General features: G+C 37.0%; 1 protein-coding gene across 5 annotated transcripts in view; it reads left to right on the forward strand.

The window, feature by feature from the left end:
- The window catches only part of LOC308700779 (traf2 and NCK-interacting protein kinase), a 78,696-nt gene that overhangs the window by 37,773 nt on the left and 20,347 nt on the right, over positions 1-20,576 (forward strand). For 2 of the 5 annotated variants that reach the window (XM_081382553.1, XM_081382557.1), the window contains 19 exons: positions 883-973; positions 1,133-1,263; positions 1,432-1,486; positions 1,606-1,684; positions 5,172-5,347; positions 5,602-5,674; positions 7,518-7,704; positions 8,513-8,626; positions 9,512-9,577; positions 11,983-12,099; positions 12,250-12,396; positions 14,190-14,309; positions 14,746-14,807; positions 14,944-15,020; positions 15,135-15,208; positions 15,693-15,778; positions 17,927-18,017; positions 18,288-18,431; positions 20,454-20,574. In XM_081382553.1, coding sequence (XP_081238679.1) covers positions 883-973; positions 1,133-1,263; positions 1,432-1,486; positions 1,606-1,684; positions 5,172-5,347; positions 5,602-5,674; positions 7,518-7,704; positions 8,513-8,626; positions 9,512-9,577; positions 11,983-12,099; positions 12,250-12,396; positions 14,190-14,309; positions 14,746-14,807; positions 14,944-15,020; positions 15,135-15,208; positions 15,693-15,778; positions 17,927-18,017; positions 18,288-18,431; positions 20,454-20,574 — 2,011 coding nt within the window. The remainder of the gene's footprint in view (positions 1-882; positions 974-1,132; positions 1,264-1,431; positions 1,487-1,605; positions 1,685-5,171; positions 5,348-5,601; positions 5,675-7,517; positions 7,705-8,512; positions 8,627-9,511; positions 9,578-11,982; positions 12,100-12,249; positions 12,397-14,189; positions 14,310-14,745; positions 14,808-14,943; positions 15,021-15,134; positions 15,209-15,692; positions 15,779-17,926; positions 18,018-18,287; positions 18,432-20,453; positions 20,575-20,576) is intronic. The other 3 variants (XM_081382555.1, XM_081382554.1, XM_081382556.1) reach the window with 3 other exon arrangements.

Genomic DNA, 20,576 nt, shown 5'->3' on the forward strand with positions numbered 1-20,576 from the left:
TGACTCGCTCTTATTTAAAATCAACATCTCTAATGCTATGTCTGTCGTCTCATGTGACACAATAGTATTCATTTCTTTGTGTAAAACATTTTTTTTTTTTTTATGAAGCAAAATTGACATTACATGGTGACGTCACGGCAGCATGTCTGTCACACCACTTAAAGGAGAACTCGGCAACTCTAGCGAACTCTAGTCACTTCTTCGCTGATTTTCCCTTTTGTTGTCGCATGTTTTCCCCACGAGCTCCCCCTACAGCTGTGGTTGGGCGTATATTTCACAACACAGTCGTAAAAAACTCACTTGCGGCGGCCTCCTCCCCTTCTCTACCGCTGCTCATGTGCGTTTGTTTTGATCGGAGCAAGCCAACTGTATCGCGTGGAGCTATGTCTATCGAGGTGGGTAATCTGGTAATACATCATACATGCGTGTGTGTTTATGTCGAATTGCCGTAAAGCGATTTGTGTTTCGCGCTCGTTCTCGTTCTCGCTTTCGCTTCTCACGAGACTTCCAATTTCTATCTTGCCGGGACGGTAGTGAACAAGTTGCAAGGTTGGTTTTCCGCCTGGGAACGCTGGGGGGAGCGGGGAAAGTCACCAATATCACCAGAACAGGTTGTTTAACCATCCAAATGATTTCTAGACAGTTTTATTAAGTTAAAAAAGCTACCAAGTTCTCCTTTAACGCACTCTCATGGATCACCAATTATTGAACAACTTCAAAGTGAAACAAAGTGTATTAAGAAGTAAACATTTTCACTGAAGCCATGCACATTATTAAAAAAAAGAAAAAAATATATATATATAAAAAAGGAGTTTTACTGTCTGGTGTGGGTATTTTTCTGTTGTGTGTAAACACTGATTTTGCTACTCTTTGTGTTCTCAGGGTCTGTTACACTTGCACTCACATCATGTCATTCATCGAGACATTAAAGGACAAAACGTGCTGCTCACTGAGAACGCTGAGATTAAACTCGGTAAGAATGAAGACGAACCATTACCAGCATTAAACTCTTAATATGAAAAACAAATGACAAATTTGTCAACCTTAACCCTAACCCAGTCACATGACAAATACTGTAAGTGCTGGTACAGTATATATGGCTGAAGACATTGTTGAATTCCTGTGTTGTCAGTGGATTTTGGTGTCAGTGCTCAGTTAGACAGGACGATTGGCAGAAGAAACACATTCATCGGGACTCCATATTGGATGGCGCCAGAGGTGATCGCGTGTGATGAGAATCCTGACTCGACGTATGACTATAGGGTAAGTCCATCGACTGAGATCCATTTAAGCTACTTATTTTGTCATCAACATTTCGATATGTTAACTAGAAATTCGCAAAAAAAGGGAATAATTTACTGTCTATTGGCAAGTACTAGTACTATACATGAGTGGTTGAATATGTACCTGAAAAACATTGCATATTTTTAGAGTGATGTGTGGTCTCTGGGTATCACAGCTTTGGAGATGGCAGAGGGAGCGCCACGTGAGTTTACACTATTCCTAGGCATATTCCGAAAAAAAACCTAACAACAACACTTTTATATAACTATACAAGTTGCATATGCTTTAATGGTTCATTATGTTTTCCACATTTCTCCACAGCCTTGTGTGATATGCATCCAATGAGAGCGCTGTTTCTCATTCCACGAAACCCTCCTCCCAAACTAAAGTCTAAGAAATGGTAAGATTACTTTTCTTTATTATAGAGAGCATTGTGACACGTGCTAGCTAGAATGTCTTCAATAGAATTTCCAGTGAGATCTCACACAGTAGTTTTGGTTTACACTGATATTGTTAGTTCCAGTGAAGGATTATTTTGCATATTTAACAGCATAGGCATAATTTACATGTCCCCACCACTTTTTTAAAACATCTCGTGGCACGAATGTATCTAATAGAAAGGAAGTGTCTATAGCTGACTAGTAGAGTATTAATTTCATTCATTCGTGTTAAATAACAGGTGATCTTGTGCTGGAATGTGTTGTTTTTGAGTGTTCGTTGCCTCTGTGGCACGGATACACTGTTCTTTTGTGGCTTGTGCACAGTCTTCACACAGATGGAACATTTCACACAGATGGATCAAAAGTATGATATTAATGTGCATATTATAATACTTTTTACTCCACTACATTTCATAAAAACATGTCGGCCCTCATTATTTTGAAGTGAAGAAATCGTCACTAGCTCGAGATGTGATAGCGCCGTCCAATTCGTGAACAGGCTGATTCTTTTCAAGTGACCTGTTAGATCGATTTGCAAATCGCACTAAGCGATTCATTTGTGAATCGACCGATCCGATTGCATGTGTTTTGGAGTCAACAGCTCACTGATTCCAATGATTCACTGATTCACAAGTCTGACTCAAAATGAGCCAAGAACGAGAGATCCTTGAAGTTTGAGTGTGCGTGTGACTGATAACGCGATGCCGCATTTTAGGATTTATTATTGTAGAAGAATATCATATTTAAGTCACGACTTTCAGTTGTTTGTTAACTAAATCTGCTGTAAAAGGGTGAACTGTTTAAGCCCATTGTATGAAATGCTTGGACATGTCCACATTTGTGTATTACTGTCTGCACAGGGTACGTTTTAGTTAAAAACTAAACAAAACATTAAAATAATGCAAATGAATGCCCATGCATCTTCCCCGCTTCCGTAGTAGATTCAAATTATATAAAACTAGTATGTGTGCATAGCGGTCTTCTACTTCTAAACACATTTTGCCCTATGTATTATATTGTATGCTTATATTTGTCAACACACATTTTGTTTTTCCTCATTTCTATGTACTAAATGCTATATTTTGTTATTTTCACTTGTTTGTACATTTTAATTATGCATAATTATCAATAGTAGTTATCAGTGAATGACAAGTATTGGTAATAAAATAAAATGTTTTCTTGCTTGCTGATCAATAGTGTCTGCATAATCTTCCTTATTGACTAGTGCTGGCTATTTGAAAATGCATTATTATTCATAATGATGTCAGACTGATCTGTTACCTATGTAAGCTCTTTAAGTTCTGTGTGTTTAGTATATTCCCACTCCCTCCCCCCACATATTTTGAGCAGTAGGATAGAGCAAAATAAACATTCATCAATCAGTACTTAAAGTAAGTACATTGAAATTCAAGTGCTTTTGTACATTTACTCAAGTAAAATTGAAAGTAACCAGTGCAAAATGCCCGTGCAAAATATTTTTTTTGTGTGTGTTTTTAGTAATTGTTGGTTTGGTGTGTTTGAGAGCTTATTGTTACAATTACACATCAAAAGTTCAGTGACATTTTTATTTGTGCATGGTAGAAAGCACACAGTGAACTCCGAGAAAACACTATGCTTGAGCAAACAGTTTGTGAATAGGCTACTATAAATGATGCCCGTGAAAGAGACTGTGTACGCATTGTTTAGTTGCTGAATAGCATAGGCTACTATTACACAGTAGCGATAACGCTAAGCGCACCAGAATGAAATATAATGTTCACAAGTAAACAGCATAGCTGACTTACAGATTCAGTTAACATCCACAAATGAATAAGCACGTCGATTCAGGGAGCAGTGCAAAGTGCCCGTGCAAAATCAGTTTTTGTGTGTGTTTTTAGTAATTGTTGGTTTGGTGTATTTGAGTGCTCATTGTTACAATTACACAGCAAAAGTTCAGTGACATTTTTATTTGTGCATGGTAGAAAACAAATACTGATACTGACATACTGACATAATGACCTACACGATTGAGGGAGCAGGCTACACAGTGAACTCCGAGAAAACGCTACTTAAGCTCCGCTGCTTTCTTCGACCCTCTCTGTCTCTGGTCCTGGGCTGTGCTCACTCAGTGTGCAGTGTGAGAGGGGGAGTGAACCAGCGGCAAGAGCCAGTGTGTGCTTCTTTTACCAATATATATTTAACGATATCTTTTGCATTTCTAATCCAAACAACGCCAAACTTTGCACTGCACTTACTCATGCCCGTAGCAAGACACCTGTCAAGTTTGAAATCCATCGGACTAATGGTTTGAGAGATATGCGAATAACACAAACACACACACACCCACACACACAGACAGAAAGACGTTCCCGTAATTTATAGATAGATATAATATACAGAAGTAAACAGCGTAGGTGACTTACAGATTCAGTTAACATCCACAAATGAATAAGCGCGACGATTCAGGGAGCAGGCTACACAGTGAACTCCGAAAAAATGCTACACTTGAGCAAACAGTTTGTGAATGGTTACTACAAATGATGGCCATGAATAAAATATAATATTCAAAATTAAACAGTGTAGCTGACAGAGTGTTTATGTCAGAATGTTTCTTTTTAAACCACAACCTTCTTGGGGCTTCTTTGACCGATACAACCACTGATCTATATAGAATGACATTATATAGATCAGTGGATACAACCCTCTAATGTCAGAATGTTTATTTTTAAACCACAACCTTCTTACTCGTGCCCGTAGCAAGACACCTGTCAAGTTTGAAATCCATCAGACTAAAGGGGGTCGCACACCAGACGAGAAGCGCAGCGCCGCGTCGCGTCTAGGACAACTCGAGGTATCGAATACAATCGTTGCTAAGTCTGCAGTCTGAACACTTTACCTCAGAGCGTCCGTTAACTGAATGAATTGAGAATCTCACCTGAAAATCCGATAACATCAGCAGTTTTCATCCATGCAGCTGATTTCTGTAAATGAATGTAAAACTAAATGTATATTGCAGCACAGGGTGAAGTCAGTATATACATTAACGATGATTCGAGACAAATAAATGTAAATTTAATATAAAACTATGTAAATGGCGCTCTGTGGCGCTGCAGGATTTTGAACAAGGTCCTGAGCCATAGCTGGACGCCGCGGACAGACGGCGAATGGCGCCGCCGGTGTGTGTACACTCATAGAAAATAATGTGTTCGAATTTTAAAGACTTCTCGTCCGGTGTGCGACCCCCTTAACGGTTCGAGAGATATGCGAATAACAGACATACAGACAGACGTTTCTGTAATTTATAGATAGATATTTTAATAGGATATCTGTAGTTTTACTCAAGTACATGATTTACTGTATGTACTTCATCCACCACTGGTATTTGAAGAGTATTTAGTAGCATTTAGCAAATTTACTGTCCCACTGAAGACATGTATGCAGTAAATCTGTTTTTTATTGCTCCTCAAGGTCTAAAAAGTTTCTGACATTTGTGGACAGTTGTCTGGTGAAGAACTACCTCCACAGGCCATCCACAGAGACCCTCTTACGCCATTCCTTCATTAAAGACCTTCCCAATGAACGACAAGTACGCGTCACACTCAAAGATCATCTGGACAGAACCAGGAAGAGGAGACGAGAGAAAGGTACGAGACACACAATGACGTGTTGATGTGCTTATGGTTTATTCATTTAGCCCGAATAGACATTCTGATTTAGACTGGCAGGGTCCTCGAATATTTTGTCGTTTTAATGTGATTTCAGGCTACACGTTCTTTGACTTTCCAACTTCTGGGATTTTTACAGATGCCTGAAATGACAGTGTTATTAAAAGCAGTTTTAATGAATTGCAATGTTGGCCTCATTTGTCTGAAGTTCTGTTTGTGGCCAATCTTAACAGAGGGAACAGAATATGAATACAGTGGAAGTGAAGATGAAGATGATGCCATAAATGAAGATGAGGGTGAACCCAGGTATGTCATAATTCATATTTCTGAAAATAAAATTACACCAATCAATATATTACACTTTCTGGAGGGAGGAGATGGGCTAGAAATAAAAAGGGCCATTACAGAAGCACAGCAACTGATTTCATTTTGATGAAAGATTAAAAAGACAAACTAGATTATTTTCCACCATCAGGTTTGGCTCATACCAACTAATGAAAAATGTGACAACATTAATGCTGTATGTGTATGTTTGTGCGTGTATGCATCAGCATTAGTGTTGTCACAATACACAGCAACATTTTTATATAAAAATATATTTCTGTGATAGCAAGTAATCTACACACACACATCTAGGGGTGGGTGATATGACCAAAATCTAATTTCACTATATGGTATCACAATAAAGATAAATATCATTATATAGTTTTTTTTTTTTTGTTAGTAAAAATAAGAACAAAGAAGCAAATTACAATATAACAATTTTGAATTAAACTAATTAAGTTTTTCCGGTAGAAAAGGTTTATTTAACATGTAGTTAGAAATAGTACAGAAATTGAATAATCAAATGTAAAAAAAACAAACAAAAAAAAACTGCATAGTCTTCACTGTATGAATTAAATATAAATATATTCCTCTTAAACCTACAAAAGTTGTTCAGTCAAAAGCGGTAAGTTATTTTCTTCTTTGTTTGATTAACATTAAAGGGGTCATGACATGGATTTTGTTATTATTTCAATGTTCCTAGAGGTTCACTTACAATGGTAATAAAGTGTTTTGCACACACACACAAATAAAAAATACAGGAAATATACAGTTTCAGGTTACTGGAACAATCGGTTGTCGGCACAAATCCATACCAATAGTTTCTCCGGGTTGGTTCCGTTGCTGGAAGGGTCTCGCACATTATACAGTGCGAGAGCGGCCTCTAGAGGCCAAATTAAAACTATCACTGACACCTCATGGAGTTTGTTTTGACGTGCAGGACACTTCAGTTCAGATGCGGATTTAAATCAGACAATGAAACAGTATGTTATACAGTACACTACAGTACATATTTTCATATGAAAGTAACTAATTTGTTGACTAGATGCTGCATTAGTGGAGAACAGCAGTATGTTTGCCGTCGAGGCTGAGAGGATGCTAACATTAGTACCTCAAGCGGTTAAAACAATGTGACAAAAATAAGCACAAATCCAAACCAAATGTTTAATGTCATGATTGTTACCATCTATTTGCATTAGTTTATCCATTTGATTTCGCTTTTATGCATTCGTTATGCAGTGAAGTTGCATATTTAAAGCTAGAGACATGTGAAACAAAGCAAACTGTTTCGTAATGCAGCCGACAGAAACATATTTAAAGAAAATCAGAAATGCATTCAGCCTGCTCAGAACTGTTTGGCCTGATGGCAAAAAATGTAGATTTTTTTCTTTGGAATAACATGCACTGGTGAAGCGTTGATAATAAGACCAGAAAAGTGCATTAGGAAAGTAAATATCAGTTTGGATTTTATGTTGACTTGAGAGGTGAGATTTGGATTATTGAACTATAGTAGATCACTAAATGATAACTAAATGGCATCATCAGCAAGCAGCTCAATGTTTGTGCCACGATGACCAAAAAGTAGATCAATGTAAATCAATGAAATTGTTACGTAGCCATAAATTGCTTTGTGACCCATTACAATGGCTCAGGTCAGTGAGCGTGTCACCCCTCGGGTTAATGTGCTCTGTCAGTAGTCTCCACATGGCAGATGGCATGAAAACCTGACAGCCCTGCATGACGCTTAGTACAAATGTTCGTTTTCAGCATCACCCTGGTCTTAGGTTTGGTGGTTTCTCACATCATTTGCTTTGTGCTCATATAGCTCTATAGTCAATCTTCCTGGAGAGTCCATGTTAAGACGAGAGTTCCTGCGTCTACAGCAGGAGACAAACTCACAAACACAACTACTCCAGCAAGTACATAATCAAGACAACTACAAGAAACAACTGCTCGCGGACCGACAGAAGAGAATCCAACAACAGCAGGAGGAAAGACGACGCCTCGAAGATGTAAGAATGAATGTTTTTTCTAGGTTTTTTTTAGATTGTGTAATCATCTGCAACGTATATGTGCACATTTCAGAGAAAATGTTTCACCATTCAGATGGAGAGTGACACACTTTGTTTTACTCTACCTGGCTTTGTTACAAGTTTAGTGTTTGTTTGCTTAGGATTTTCAGTGTCCTTTCAAGCGTTTGACATTTATGTCCAGTCAGTTGTAGCATGGTTTACTGGAAGCTCCCCGTCTTTCATTCTGCCTATCTAAATCTTTTAAATCTGTATGTTAGCAGTCAAACGTTTGGATACGTTTGAGTGAATTTGTTTCTCAAGATTTTAAAAACCCTTTGGCCTGAAAGTTTCTCCGTGAAATTTCTTTTGTAGGCGAATCAAAATTGTGCCAACATACCAATCTCTTTACAATCCTATCATTTTCATTTAAAAATCAGATGAGTTGAAACAGAAATGAAGGAATATCTGAGTTCAGAGTTCACACATGGAAACTCCTTCAATGCCATTTAAACAGCATCCCAGGATGCACCTTGTTACATTTGAAGGGCCCTATCATACAACCGGTGCAATGCAGCGCCAGGCGCGATGCAAGTGTTCTTTGCTAGTTTCAACCCGACGCAGTTTTCATTTTCACGTCCTGCCCTTAGTTCCCTTAGATCTTTAAAATAGGGCCTGAAAGCTGGAATCTAGACAAAAGAAGAAGCTGAAATTGACAATTTGTGTTATTTCTTTAATATTATTGTACAATATAGAAAATAAAAAACAATTAATAAGTCAGTTCATAGCCAATGTGTTTGTGTTTTGAAAGCACCAGGAAAGGCTGTTACACGAGACCGGACTCCAGTGGCCAGAGCTTCAGGAGATGTTATGGCAAGAAGAGACTGATGTCACAGAGAAAGGCAAAAGAAATCATAAGAAACAGGTTTGAGTTTATTATTCCTCTTCATTAGAATGTTTTGTCAAACAGTCCCTACAATGAATAGATTATGATGGACTGTAGTTTTTTTTTTTGTTTTGTTTTTTCATACATTTAACAGTAAAATCCAAGGTCAGGTCAGTTGATTTTCTCAGTTCTCACTGCCTTGGAGTAACGTTAACTCTTGTCAAATTAACAGAAATCATTAATGAATGGTCAATGCAACAAGTCAGTTGTTGGCGAATTAGACTTTATTGGTCTGTGATTTCACACAGAAATGTTTTATGTTATGGGTTTTTATCTCTCCTCACATTCAACTTTAACTCAGTTTGTGCTTTTTAGGCAAGGTAAGGCATGTGAAGTTTATTTATAGGCTATAGCTCATTTCCCACATGCCAGTAATTCAGTTTCGCTTCAAATTCATTTAGGCTTCCTGTTTATAATAAATGTTGTTTATAATGAATGGCACTATAATTAGTTTATTTTATACTTACATTTTTTCATTCTTGTTCTGTACACCATTACATTTGAGGGATTCTTGTGGAGTGAGGGGAACTAAAATACATGATTATAGTGTTTAAAATGTTATTTTAAATACATTATATTTACATTATATTATTTCTGAATGTAATAATAAAATGTGACTTATATACAAATGCGACTTATCTTTGTGTGTGTGTGTGTGTGTGTTTTCTTTTCTCAACAATGCAGTATGACATGGTGCGACTTATTTTCCAGAAAATATGGCAATTCAACATTTTAAATATGTGTTCAAAACCTGAATTTCCTTCATGCTGTCTTGTTCTTAAATGCCATTGTTGTAAATGTTAACCTCAAACCTCACTGCTGCTTTTCTGGTATAATGTGTCTTTTATTCTCATTGGATTTCAGCCCAAAGACAGTGAACATCACAGGACTGATGCTGAATCGGTGTCTCTTAGTCTTTTTGCTGAGCAGGTAAATGCCTTCTTTAATACTGAACCGTTTAAAATCAACTGCTGCCTGATAATGCTTGTTTGTCATTGAAGATGTTAAATGCATGTTCCATTGACTGATTATGCATGCTTGAAATTTTACTCAGATACAGACATTTTGCAATTTTTTTTGCAAATTAGATATCTTAGTTGACAAATAAAGCTTCTAAGAAAAAGGCATTTTTTTTATATATATTTTCAAAATGGATGGAATGCATATTTTTGAGTCAGGAACAATGTTTCAATTGTTAAATAACATTTCAAAGTGTTTAAATTCATTTTTTCAGGTGGTACAACCAAATATTTGTGTGTAAGCAAACTCTTATAGTAAGCATTAATAATTTAATATATTTGGCATCCGATTTTACTTTTAAATACATAAATTTAATCGTACAACTATACAAATGCACCTGATGAATATCAGTTGTGCCTCCTGACAACATTAATAATGACAAGGAATATGCTGAATACTGGATTTTTTTTTACAATTTTTTATTCATTCCACAATCTGTATTGAAATAAAAGTAGTAAATTGATCAAAAACAGAAAATCACAACACCACATTCATAGGAACTGGAAAAGGCTACAGTGCAATATATTGGTTAGATACACTTTAATCGGTTGTGATTGAATAACAACAAAGTCATGTTTTATATTGATTCAAAAAGAAGATCATTTTAAATTAGAATATCAAAAATACATTAATAAAAATGTATAAAAAACAACAAATGCATAGCAACTGGAATGGAACACTATCTACTAAAGATCTATTAAACAAGATTCATCACCTCTTTTCTTTTTTCAAAATTTGCTTTTCTTGCAGCATGAAAATACTTGAAAGTGTAAAACATATTTAACTTAAAACTAACATTTAGAACAATAATTTAGAGATAGAATACTAATGACAATATTAGCTTAAATGTATTATTTATTTAGCAAAAATGTTTTTTTTTGCATTTTATTTGTATTTCATATAGGGCATTCATTGCAGTTGCACCACATGACTTTTGCAGCTAGTTTTTATATTGAACATTTTTTACAATAAAGAAGGTTTTGATAAAATGGCATTTCCCTATCTTTACATTGGTTGTACTACCTGACATGGAAAGTGTACCAACCTACCCATACTTGAAAGTAGCTGATTTTATCAGTATTTAAGAGAGATCCACTAACCTTTTCACTCTGCCATTAAGATCAATTGGGGTCCTCTGGATGATGCATGATAATGGTTTTTGTTATTACCTTTTCACCTCATAATAACAGACCCCTGTTTGCATTTGTGCCACCCTGACATTTGAGAACATACAAATTGTTGGACAAAAGTTTTTCAATTATCTCAACAGTTTTAAAACTAATGATATTTATAAAATTGGTTTATATGAAAGATTTCGAACATAAAATTATGCCATAGTATTTAATTTTGAATTTCTTTTTAAAACACTATTTTAAATAGTTTTCTTAGGCTACGTTTACACGGCATTGATATGATTAAAACGGATACGTTTTTCGTTTGATTTTTCCGCGTACATCGTTGTCAAAATGATCCCCATTCACACGGATCTGCGAAAACGAATAAAACGCTGTATTCTGCTGCCAGGCAGATTGCAATGAAACACTATAGACTGAACACGTAATATGCATGTGCATGACATCATCGTCTTCAGAGATTTGTGTTTTTGTTGTTTACATGGAGACCGTTTTCAAAAACTTGCACTTTGAAACCCATTTCCAAAAGTTTGTGTTTTCAGGCACCCAAAACGCTGTTGTCGTGTAAATGTTGTCGTGTCTGTTTACATGAAAACGATTTCATGTAAACAGCCTCTTGTCTGTTCATTTGTGCTCCACCTGACATTTTTGGAGTTTAAGATACCAAAACATAAAAAAATACTTATTATTTGAATGTACTGAAAATGGATTCAAACTAAATAGGTTGTATAGAATAAAGTGATACATGATGTCATGAATTTATCAAATTATTTTACAAGCAAATAGTGTTCTTGGACACAAAAATAAACACGTCATGCATTTTCCAAAAGCATCATAGTAGATCATAGATCCATTGCCACCAATTGTCTCTATGATCAATTTTGCTCATGATTCTTTTGAGAATGGTTGGTTAATGGCAGCAAATATATTTGTGAAGTGCGCACTAAGCTATACATTTGACTGTTGTTCCAAGCAAGAAATTTTACTCTACAATAACACATTTCAATTGAAATCAGTATTTGATGTCCATTCAGTATGCGTGACTTTTCTTGTCATGTAATGAGCAGTTGGACTTCTTTTTGGGGTCCTGATCACCTCATCATTGTGTGATAATGACATGCTGTACATCACCCCTGTCTAAGTGATGTGTGTTAATTGTGTGTTTGTGGGCCACATCATCAGGCTCAGGGCAGAAAACCCCTCCGCACGCTTCCCCGAGATCAGTCACAGCTGCTGATGCTCCAGCACGACCACGGAGTCCAGCAGAAGAGCACTAGAGACACCTCACCACACGATGGGGTAAACACACACTGTCCAGTTTGATGGTGTATCATGAGATTTCTGTCAAGATTAGTTTATATAACAATGCATTATGGTATTTTGATATTTTGATTGTCCTGTTTGGATGGCCTCTATTTTGTGATGACATTGTGAAACTCTGGCTTTCAGCTGGCAGGTAAACTGGAATCCCTCGACACCCATCTTGTCAATCTGAATAATTTAGCTGTCAGGGTTCCTCATGTTCAGTCACGTCTGGGATCAGGAAGCAACTCCAGTCCTTGTACTCCAGCGCTCCAGAGAGCCGCCAAACAGCCGGTACGACATCACAAACATGACAACTGTCCCTGAATCTGCTCTTAAACAATCAAATTGTCCGTTATCACTTGCAATAAAAGATTGATGTTCTACGACAACGTACTATAGCTTTCAGGATGCAGAATTTCCTCCCCAAGAAGTACTGTAGGAAGAATATAATTAATCCTCAACAGTAAAATATGAAGTCTAAAGAATCCCATCATTACAAACGAGAGGCTGCTAAAGTGTATTCCTGATTCATTTCAGTCTGAATTTGAGTGGCACATTTTTATCACAGTTTGCTTAATGAATCTGTACCAGTGTAATGCAGACTGTTATTGAAGGATAGGGCAGTAAAACTAGCAGCACTAAAATTGTCAGCACAGCAAAGCGCTGTTACTCATTTCACAAGTTAGATATTGGAGACAAGGGGTTGCACAGAGACTAGTCGACTTTAATGCTCTGCCATGACGCTTTAAGCTTGACGTCGACTAGTCGCTGATCTTGGCCTATAGAGGGCGCAACAGGTCCATTCTTACGCTCCGTTTACAGTTAAAACGGCAAATAAATGCATACTCTGAGAGCGCTCCACACAATATGTTTGATTATACCATCTGGATGCTTAAAATTTAATGCACATTTTAAACAGTGCATTGTACATGTAAGTTAATTGTGCTTCTGAACTAATGCTCTGCTGCATTGTAACGTACAAGCATACAGACAGTAGCTTGCAGAGTGCAGATCGTGCACACAGAAACATTCAGTAGTGCAGAAATGTTCTATGATTTAACAATAAAATAGCTTCGAAACTGAAAAGTTTTAGCATATATTTCTTAGCAACCAAAACCCACAGCTTCACTAGTGGAGAGATGCTGCCAGGTAGAGTTAATTCACACGTAGTCACTCTCTCACTAATGCATTCATATAAATCTTTACTGTGCTACTTTATCTGTATCTGATTTATAACGAGCAGAAATCTGTGAGAAATATTACGACCCAAAGACAAAATAACTGATAAAAATAAGCTGTTATGTAGGAGCAATACCCTTGTGAGCAGAGCTGTGTCATATGCCATAGCTGTGCACAAGGCAACCCGCGTTCGAGTCTCTGCTCGAGGTTCAGGCTTATTTGTTCATTAATGACATCAAGTCGTTCTATGGTCGTCCCCTATTGGAGACTGTTTAAATATAGAAGTCTATGTCAAGTCCAGATTCCAGCGACAAGTTGTCTGTCCATGGCAAAGGGTTTTCTCTACCTTGTATTTTCATGACTTCTTAATATTTCCACAGATGGCATGCTTTAGATAGAAGAGATTTCATCGCTCGTCACTTTATTGTATCATGTCTGGTTGGAACACAGTGTTAAAGTCACAGAAGCAAAATATAACAGAAGAACTGCTGGGTCTGAGAGAGGGTGAAAATGGATCAGGAATAACTGTTGTTTTAGTTGTTCTGTTTTTAGTGAAAAAGCATTGACTAACATTATAGGTGGACATCAGGGAGAAAATAGAATGATAAAAAATATACGATATTAGATATTAAAGTTTATTCTTTTTTTTTTTTCAAGTTGTAGTATCGAACATGATTTGCGCATACATACATACATACATACATACATACATACATACATACATACATACAAAACATGTATGAACAAAATAAATAATTGTGTATAAACATGTATAAATATGTACAGTGTAATGACACGGATGTAGAATCCAGCGCATTGCATACTGAAAAAGTATGCAGTAAAAAGGTTAAGGAGTAAAAGACTCAGTTAAAGGAGTAAAAGACTCTGTAATCTGTCGATTTCAGAACATGAACGTGTGCTCCAGTCGAGAGATTCATCACAGCAGCTCGATGTCTGATGTCACCGCTCCTCTCTCGCCAACACAAGATGAAGTCTTCTTCATGCCTGATGATCAGCCACCAAAGGTTTGTCCTTGAGAGAGCGTTTCAGTTGTCAGCATGGGTTGCCTCAGATATATCTCCACAGCCAAAATTGAAACCTAAACCTATATCATACTATACTTCTCATTGTAGTATTCATTCAAATTTATTACACTGAAGTTTTGCTGTGTCAGCTTGGTGCAACTGCTGTAGGTGGCAACTGCTAAAATTGTGGTCAGAACGGCTTCCTCTTCCAAAGGGAGGTGCCTTCCTTCCTTCCTTTAATGTGACATCCATTCAAAGCAGACATGTGGTTAGCACAAAAAAGTGAAAATAGCATAGAAATAGCATTGAGAAGTGTAGGTCAAACGCATTGCATGAAGAATACTAAATAATTAACTTTAGTCACTAAACAAATGTCTAAAATGTCACCAACAAAAAAATTAAGCAATCTGTTTATTTTTGCAAATATTGTCTTAAGATTCCAGAACGAACAACGTCAAAATTCAAAGATGTCACAAGCCATCATAGATATGGATCCAGGTAAGTTTTTGTTTGAAATCCTTGCAGGACACATTTTCAAACCCACATTAATTAGGCTCAAATATAGTCCTCTGAAGCCCCTCATTATCCTCAGACTAGAAACTGTGGCTGTTTTTGTTTCTTGTCTTTCTATCAGTGGAGATCGTCAGTCTTCTCTGGACAACAGTGTTAAGATGTCCTTCTCTAACAGCTCAACAAGCAGTTCACAGTCAGGTCAGTGTCTTTCTCTATCTGTTACTTATTGAAACCTGTATCAGAACAGAGTATGGTCAATAATTCAAGCATATGTCTTTGTACACTGTCATGTAGACATTCTCATTCTTGCAGGTTACTGTATGCTGGACAGTCCAGCTCATCAAAACAGAAGCTCTCAAAGTCCAGGAACATCACCATCAAACCAGGTGTGAATCTGTATTTCATATTCAATAATGTTGCAGCGCTTAAGCACTTTATGCAGCTGATTTCACCTCTGCTTTTTATGCAGAGACTCTTTATTTTCCTAACCAAATATAGAATATTAAAACAAGTATCAGTAATGGCCCGTTCACACCAAAATCGATAACTATAAAGATACCTATAACGATAACTAAGCTCGCACTGCAATTTTGTCGCCTGCCGCTACAACATACTTGAGCTCTTTAAAGCATGATGGATTCTGATTGGCTGTCAATGTTTTTATCATTCTTCTGCTGGAAATTTTTTTTCTAAAAGTGATTCCAACAATATTGTTCCTCTGTGCTGTTATCGTTATGGTTGTGGTGTGGACTCTGCTATTCTTTTAAATTTAGAACAATTTGTAGATCTATATCATTATAGTGATCGTCCTTGGTGTGAACAGGCCTGAAGATTGTTGGCTTTTAATATCAAATTGTTTTCGTCTTTAAGGGTTTGGGAATGAAGTCTCACTTCAGCCCATTAATGAAGCTTGCGGAATATTCTTCCTCCAGTGATGAAGATGATGAGAAGACTAGGTAATCTCACCTTGACTGTTTGCTCTCCTCTGAAAGTTGACCAATTTAAAAACAAAACACACATGGTCAAAGATTATGAGAATTTCATGAAGTGGCTGATGTGATTTTGTGGTTATACTTCATATAATCATACTCTTGTTAATGTCATGCTAAGTTTATCAGCCATGGCAATGCCTTAAAGTGATAGTTCACCAAAAAATCTGTATGTTTGTAACCAGACAGTTGACGGTAGCCATTGACTTCCATAGTAGGAAAAATACTATGGAAGTCAATGGCTACAGTCAACTGTCTTGTTACCTACATTCTTCAAAATGTCTTCTTTTGTGTTCAGCAGAACAAAGAATCTGATACAGATTTGTAACAGAATGAGGATGAGTAAATGATGATAGAATTTTAAATTTTGAGGGAACAAAAAAAAAAGTCCCTAAAATTACAATTTTGTCATCATGTCATTCCAAACCTGTATGGCTTATTCTTACTTCTGTGGAACATGCAAGAACATCTGTTTTTGTCCATACAAAGGAAGTCAGTGGGCTCCAATGTCGCTGGGTTTCTACAAAATATCTTCTTTTGTGCTCACAGAAGAAAGAAAGTCAGACCGTTTTGAAATAACATGAGTAAATGACGACAGAATCGTTTAAGGGTGAACTATCCCTTTCAACAGTGATTGCAACTGATTTAAACTCCATACCAAAATAATCCTGATATGATTTAAATGAATGTGAAAGGAGACATATGGTTGGTGCCGGATGGATAGGTCCCTGTGTCAAAGGTTGTGAACATGCTAGGCTCTGCATGTCACTGAATCAAGACAGTGAATTCCTCGCAATGCAGAAGTGCCTGTGGCAGTCACATTTCTGCTGTTCTGCCGATGTCCTATCAACGTCAAACCACATTAGCTTGTGCTGGTTGTTTTCTGTATGGAAAACGGCTAGTTCTCGAACAGCCTGGCAAAGACATTGCAGCTTTGCTCATACACTATGGGAGTAGTGAAAAGCACATTTTTTCTTAAGGTGTGCTAAAGAGCCCCGTTGTACCCTATGGGTGGAACTGAACTTGATGTTTTTTTGTACTCAGTGCTATTAACCCACACAGAAACAGATAAACATTTGGCTGATTTTATTAACAATTCTTCCTTATCAGGGAGTGAGGGTATCGTAGCAGACTTGTTTCATATTGTCTGCTATTACAAGTCAAATAGCAAAAAAAGCAAAATGGAGGTTGTGTGGGGTATACAAACCAATGTACTCGCGTTTTTGACTTGGCTGTTTTGACTGGATTATATACCAGGCGATTTTTCGCACACGCCCACAACATTCATACTGCATGGTAGAACCACTCATTCTGAGCAACTTTGCCTCCAGGACCGCCACTGACAATCGAATCGTTCGTTAAATATTGGAGATTATTTCAAGTACCAACTTTCGCAAACTAGTCCTAGGTTTTTGTCTCAACCTTGATAAAACCACTGCGGTTTTATCTCTAGGACGGTCAATAATTATCAAAAATATGTTGAACTTTGGCCTTTGCATAGCTATAGCAGGGTCCTTTAGAAAAAAGGCATGGCCAAGTCTACTCAAAAGCCTATCATTCCTAAACTAAAAACCAGAATTTTACATCATTAGGTGAGCACACGGCACATGATTCTAAAGAAGCATGCAGACTTTTATGGAGATCGGCCCATAGGTGGGGCTATAATTGTTAAAAAAGTGTAAAACTGCTGTATTTCAATGGCAAATCCCATGAAATGGCTGAAAATGGCCCTCTTCCTGCCTGATTTGCATAGATTGCGCATGATTCTAAAGAAGCATGGAAACTTTTATGTACATTGGGCCATGGGTGCCACTTTAACTGTTATGAATTTGAAAAAAGGATTAAAAACCATGTATTTCCTTAGTAAACTGCCTATATTGGCTATGAATTGTCTTTCCCATCTATGATCTAAGTGATTACATGCTTGCTAAATAAAACATAATACCTTTTTACGCAGTGGCTTGAAGGCCTTAAAGTGCTTGAACCCTGATAATTTCTGCTCGCAGGTATAGTTCTAGTTATTCTACTGTTGTGTCTTTGCTGCCTTGTTCATGGTCAAAGGATCAAATGTTTTCTTTGGCATCCTTAAAATCGTTCTGACTGTCATTTGTCTAGGTCTCCGTTGAGCAATGGAAGGCCCTTGTTATCCAGAGGGCAGTTTAATGACATCATTCTTCAGCCTCATCTCAATGTGAAACCGCAGCAGGTAAAGTCACCTTCAGTCTGTTGTTTTAGGGAACAGGCTGAAACAGCTGACAAACATATCACTATATATTGAAAAAACTCAATAATTGGGTCCTAATGTACTCCTGTGTTCATCTACCTTTGGTTTTATTGTGATACTGCAGCTAATTTTCACCAGTGGAGATTTATTGTATTTATTGTAATCATTCAATCCATCAGTTTTTCAGAGATACTGTCAGCTTTTTTCAAAGTGGGATTTCCTGTCCTAAAAAAGATATTCATGTTTCTCCAGCAGAGTGCAGCAAAGCCAACACATTACGTCCATCAGAGGCCTTCCGGATCCCAATCCAGCGACAGCTACCATCTGCCGGACCTCCTGCACAAGAGCCCCACACATGAGCTCACCTGCCACCAACTCACCACACAGAGCTTTGATGTAGGTCTTCATCTAGATGTCTTCTGGCTTTGTTCAGACCACTGATAACATCATTTGAGAGCTTGGGTTTTGATAGATTGGTTCTTTTTAATGTGTGCCTAATACTCTGATCATTGGACACACACAATACTCATGTTCCAGAGGTAAGCAGATAGAGCTTTAATAACGTTCAGCCTCTGCTCAAGCTTTAGGGTGTTTTCACTAGGGATGCACCGATTGATCGGCTGGTGACCGGAATTGGCCGATTTTCACGTGATCGGCCGTGACCGGCGACCGGCCGGTCAGTCTGACAAATGCCGATTTTATGCCGGTCAAATGCACTCGGGCGCCGCATGATTAACATAACGCAACATCAGAATCACACGTGCACACGGAACACACATGTAGGAAACCTCGTGAATTACGTCTGTTCAGACCGCAAGTGCGTATTTTTTTTTCAGCGTGCATGTTAATCGATGAGTGCTTTCACAACGGGAGCGGGAGCAGCGCGTGAGCGTCAAGCAGGAGCGTCGCGAGCAGTGAAGCGCGCGTTTCGGCGCCGAGTCTATTTGCTGCACTGCTCACGCTCAATTAAAGGGAAAGCACACTTTTGATTGATAAAATAGCCTAAATAGGGTTTCACAAAAAAGCGCCCAAAATGCACAGAATTTGCGTGTTTTAACAAGAACTGGAATAGGCTATGTCAGAAAAGAAAACGAAGACTAATATTTATAGAAAATGTACCCATTTAAACTTGTTTTATTATTCAGTTTGTACAAGTGATTGCAATAGGCCTGTGTGTGAGTGCTTTGAGAAATATCTTTATACTGCAAGGCTATTTATTTTTTATTTATATATTATTTTATTGCCATTCCCTGTTTTCATACAGACGTTTAGTTTGCTAAATACATATATAAAAAATTATTGGATATTGAATGTGAAAAGGAAATGGTTCTTCCATAACACTGCACTTTAGATGTTTGAATTACCCACACCTGGAGTAATTTATATAGTTCTATTTTATAGCGTTTATCTGTTAAAAAAAAACATGTACTATGCAAATTGTAAAATGTTCTATTACAGAAAAGATATAAAATAAATATTTGTGTGTGCTGTAAAGTGGTTAGAAAAAATTAAATCGGAATCGGCTAAAATCGGTATCGGCAGGTCAAACTTAATGAAAAATCGGAAATCGGAATCGGCCCAGAAAATTGTAATCGGTGCATCTCTAGTTTTCACACAAGGTTCAATTGCCTGGTCATGAAACTTATAGCATGATACGAGTTTTATTTTTCATTTTATTTTTTTACGATAACAATATATATCACAATATTGTTATTTTTGCTTTAAATATTTTTTTTATACCATTTCAATTTCATAATTCTCGTCACCAATGTCAACATCACACAAAAAAAATAATACCTGCCTAAATAAGTATTTAAAAAAAAGCTCACTGAAGACAAGTAAACACTCAGATAAAATAAGAACAAACAAACTAATTACAAGGACAACAAACTACAATAGAACAAAGACACAAATGAAATAGACCTACCTGAAAAATTCAAGCACTAAATAAGAAATGCTAGGCTAAATACATTTTATAAACCACTTACTGTAAATGTACAAAAAACACTGCATAGTCTTCTTTGTGTAAATTAAATATAAACATATTCTTATTAAAGTTACAAAAGTGATTCAGTCAGGAGCAATTTCTCTTCATCTTTTGTTGTTTGATTAACATTAAGATTAAAAACACAGACAGCACCAGGTATATTAGGCTGCTGTCACTTTAAGACTAAATGTATTTTAAGACTACCAGTATATCGCCCACCCCTAACTTAGCCTAATAATTTCAAAGATATATTTTTTGTGTGTGTGTGTTTTCCCCCTTTTTTTACATAGATGTAAAAATATTATAGAATTATGTTTCCATGTGGTCAGCGCTTTTTAATGGAAAGAGCAATGATTTGGTGGTCTGCTTGATCATACTTGCATTGTCTTTCTCCCCCTGATGTTTGTGCTTGTGTTATTCTGTATTAACAGAAAGTATTCAATAACCAGCCAGGAAAAAGCACGTCCTCTTCCTCTTCCTCATTCTCACCTTTTATTGACCCTCGTTTACTGCAGATATCTCCACCTCAGAGTCCGCAGGGATACGACCAATGT

This window comes from Scardinius erythrophthalmus, assembly GCF_964197995.2.
Source record: "Scardinius erythrophthalmus genome assembly, chromosome: 13".
NCBI lineage: Eukaryota > Metazoa > Chordata > Actinopteri > Cypriniformes > Leuciscidae > Scardinius > Scardinius erythrophthalmus.